General features: G+C 38.9%; 1 protein-coding gene across 1 annotated transcript; it reads right to left on the bottom strand.

The window, feature by feature from the left end:
- Positions 1 to 367: 367 nt before the first annotated feature.
- LOC127097446 (uncharacterized) lies at positions 368 to 2,314 on the bottom strand. The gene is made up of 2 exons (XM_051035942.1): positions 1,073 to 2,314; positions 368 to 529 (listed from the first exon to the last, which is right to left on the bottom strand). Exons 1-2 carry the CDS (start codon positions 2,312 to 2,314, stop codon positions 368 to 370), a joined length of 1,404 nt encoding a protein of 467 aa, XP_050891899.1.
- Between the last annotated feature and the right edge of the window lie 1,262 nt (positions 2,315 to 3,576).

Genomic DNA, 3,576 nt, shown 5'->3' with positions numbered 1-3,576 from the left:
ACATATCAAAGGCATATGCAGCGGTCAAAACCATTCCCTTAGTCAAGTTGATATCACAACACCTTGCTAGGCATCACAACACAACATCCACAACATCCTAGAAGGTGGCTAACCTGCATCTCATATCTCCTTAAGCACAGTCAGGAACTTAAGCACAGTCAGGAAGTGGTTAGTGGTTAGTGGTTAGTGGTCATAATACTCCCTTTTTTTAGTCATAATCTGACAAAGGTAAGCATCTAACCAGAAACTGAAACAAAACCATATTCATACAGTGCAAGAATCCTCACAAGGGGGCACACAAGGGTGCAAAATATCATGGCCACAGACTAAAAAACCACAAAAAAAACATAACACAATAAGACTACAATCAAATATCATCTTGACTATCTGAGTCAGTTGTTGCATACTCTTCTCCTTCATCTTCTTTCTCTTCATCAGCATCATCTTCACCAGCATACTCTTCATCATCAGTTGCTTCATTAGCATCTCCACCCTGTACAGCTTCCTTTTTCTCGTCTTCCATCATTTCCTTCATCAATGTCTCTAGTTTAATCTTTGTAGCAGTGTTAGATCTGATGGAGTCCTCCGGCTCTTTTCATGTTTCCTTCAACTGAGAAGTGACACTCTTCTTGGAGGTGGCAGGGCCAGGTGCCTGAGAGGATTTCATAACAATGTATGGGACATGAGTTCCTACAAAAAGTTTGTAGCTGAGTGATAAGGGAGACTCCCTTTTCTTCACACTGTCCATGGGCAGCAAAATACTAGGGTGTTAATTTATGATGATTCCACATATGAGGGATGGAAATCAAATGGTCATTTTTACAACAGTAGAGAAGGTTTGTTTCAACACTTGTTCAAATATGTATTTTCCAAAGTCAAATGCTCTTTTTGTACCAACAGCATAAATAAATTTACCAAGACCAGTAGAGATTTGTGAGGTATGATTAGTGGGCACCTAATTGGCAGTACCAATCTTATGCAGGATGGCATATTTTACATTAAACTTACCAGTAGACAACTCCACTTTGTTTGGCCAATGTCTAACCTGCTTGGTCGTGATCTCTTTGCACACCTGATCATCAGTGACTTCCAGTTCAGCTTGAGGTTCATCTGGTCTTCCTAGGATATTATTTATCACAGTTGGGGAGAATGTTACAACATTTCCTCTCACATAAACTTTACCATAGTCAACACTCTTTGTATCATCACATCCATTAGGGATAGTTACCACAAACTCCTTTACTAAGTTTTCATAGCAAGGTCCAAAGTGTGTGACAGTCTTCATCGTCCTTGCAGCTTCTATCAGTTCCATGACCTCTTTACACTTAAGGGCATCTTTTCCCAATTCCCTTTCTGGGGTTACCCTTCTCTGAATGACATACTTCCACCTTTCTGCATTCTTCATATAATGTAAAGAAGCATTGTCCAGTGGAGCTTTGGACCTAGCATCATGAGGTTTCTTGTTAGCAGATCTTTTTATAGGGGTGATGTCCTGGACATCCTCTGCAACATCAAACTCGGATTCACTATGGGAGACAACTTTCCTCTTTCTAGTAGGGGTGACAACTTTACTCCAATTCCTAGTGGGTCCAACAGGAGATTTTCCTATGGAGCTTCTAGAAGGAGTTCCTTTCAACCCATACACTTTTCTCTTGACTTCCCTAGAGGGAGAATCTTCAAAAGTAATAGTCTTTCCTTTATGTCTCTTCAATCTCTTGGCAATATTGGGAGTAACAATGTTTGTAAGGGGTTCTTCATCAGAGGTAAGTTCTTCAACATTGACAACAAGCTCAACTTTCTTCTTACTTCTTCTCTCACGAGTAGTATGATCAGGAACATTTTCTTCAGCTTTTTCCCTTGAGTCATTATCAGGGCTTGGATCTTTTGCCAAAGATGTTTGAACATCTGGAAACACATCAGAGTTTACTTCCTTCAAAACAGATGCAACAAACTTTCTAAGTTCTTTATGAGTTTCACTTCTTTCTACTATCGTGGTACTTACAGGGTTGTCAACATGCATGCTAGGGTTTCTAAGTTCAGACCCTTTAAGCCTAGATTCTTCTTCAGTAGTATTCTTATCTTTACTAGGGATTATGGGTTCAGGAGACTTACTAGAAGTATTGATAACTTTATACACAGATGATGTAGCTTTCTTCTGAGGAGGGGGATGAACCATGGACAGATGGGCAACGTCCAGAATCAGATCTGCCAGGTTGATCATTTGAAACGGTGTATTTTCCCTAAATGATGGTGAGGAGTATCCACTGGTTTCAGCTGGGACATGCATGTGAGTGGGTGAAGAATATTGAGACATGTTGGTAGACGCTTGAGGCAGATGGAATAGGGAAAGGTTTTTTAGAGAGAGAGAGAGAGAGAGAGAGAGATCCTAGATGATTGTAGGAGAGTGAGGCATTTTAGTGGAAAAGGTAGCGAGGTTTTGTCCAAACGGGTACACAATGAGGTAAGGGGTTTAGGTAAGCGTGTCCAGTGTAATGATGAGAGATACGCTTTTCTCTGAGACACTTAATTAGTTGTAGTTGCTATAAATGCTCATTAACACAAATCCCAAGTTTCCCTCTTAATTTTTCAAATTGGCTTGCATCCAAGGCTTTGGTAAAAATATATGCAAGCTGATTCTCCGTGCTGACATGCTCAAGTGTTATGACTTTGTCTTCAATAAGTTCTCTGATAAAATGATGCCTGATGTCAATGTGTTTAGTTCTACTGTTTTGAATAGGATTTTTAGAGATATTAATAGCACTCAAGTTGTCACAGAATAATGTCATGACATCTTGTGTGACATTGTATCCTGTCAACATTTGTTTCATCTATATTAGTTGAGAGCAGTTGCTACCTGCTGCTATATACTCAGCTTCAGTAATGGATAAGGATACATAATTTTGTTTCTTGTTGAACCATGAAATCAAATTTTTTCCTAAGAAGAAACATCCCCAAGAGGTACTTTTCCTATCATCAGCACTACCAGCCCAATCAGCATCACAATATCCAACTAACATAGAGTTTGAATCATGAGAGTACAACACTCCATACTCACTTGTGCCATTCACATACTTTAGAATCCTATTTACTTGATTGATATGACTTACTTTGGGTTCAACTTGATATCTAGCACATACACCAACAACAAAAGTTATAACTGGTCTGCTTATGTCAAGTATAGAAGGTTGCCAATCATACTTCTATATAAGCTTTGGTCAATGCTTAAGCCTTTTTTTTATCTTTAGATAACTTCAAGTGGGTAGGTGCAGGGGTTTTTTTGTGACTAGCATTCTCCAATCTAAATTTCTTCACAATACTCCTAGCATATTTGCTTTAACACAGAAAGATGGAGTCTTCCATTTGTTTGACTTGGAGCCCAAGGAAGTATGTCAGTTCTCCTACCAAACTCATTTCAAACTCAAATTGCATTTATTTGGCAAAATGTTAGACCATCTCATATGACATCCCTCCAAACACAATGTCATCCACATAGATCTGAGTTATCATAAGTTTTCCATCATTTTCTTTGACAAAGAGGGTTTTATCAATTCCACCCTTTATATATCCATGATTGAT

The sequence above is a fragment of the Lathyrus oleraceus genome, chromosome 1 (genome assembly GCF_024323335.1).
Source record: "Lathyrus oleraceus cultivar Zhongwan6 chromosome 1, CAAS_Psat_ZW6_1.0, whole genome shotgun sequence".
NCBI classification, from domain to species: domain Eukaryota; kingdom Viridiplantae; phylum Streptophyta; class Magnoliopsida; order Fabales; family Fabaceae; genus Lathyrus; species Lathyrus oleraceus.
The sequence above is the reverse complement of the archived record's forward strand: the minus strand, read 5'-3'. Positions and strand labels throughout refer to the sequence as shown.

Coding starts and splice junctions, on each gene's coding strand:
- LOC127097446 (XM_051035942.1), bottom strand. CDS start 2,314: ATGTCTCAATATTCTTCACCCACTCACATGCATGTCCCAGCTGAAACC. Junction 530..1,072: donor TGGAAGTCACTGATGATCAG/GTGTGCAAAGAG, acceptor ACATTGATGAAG/GAAATGATGGAAGACGAGAA.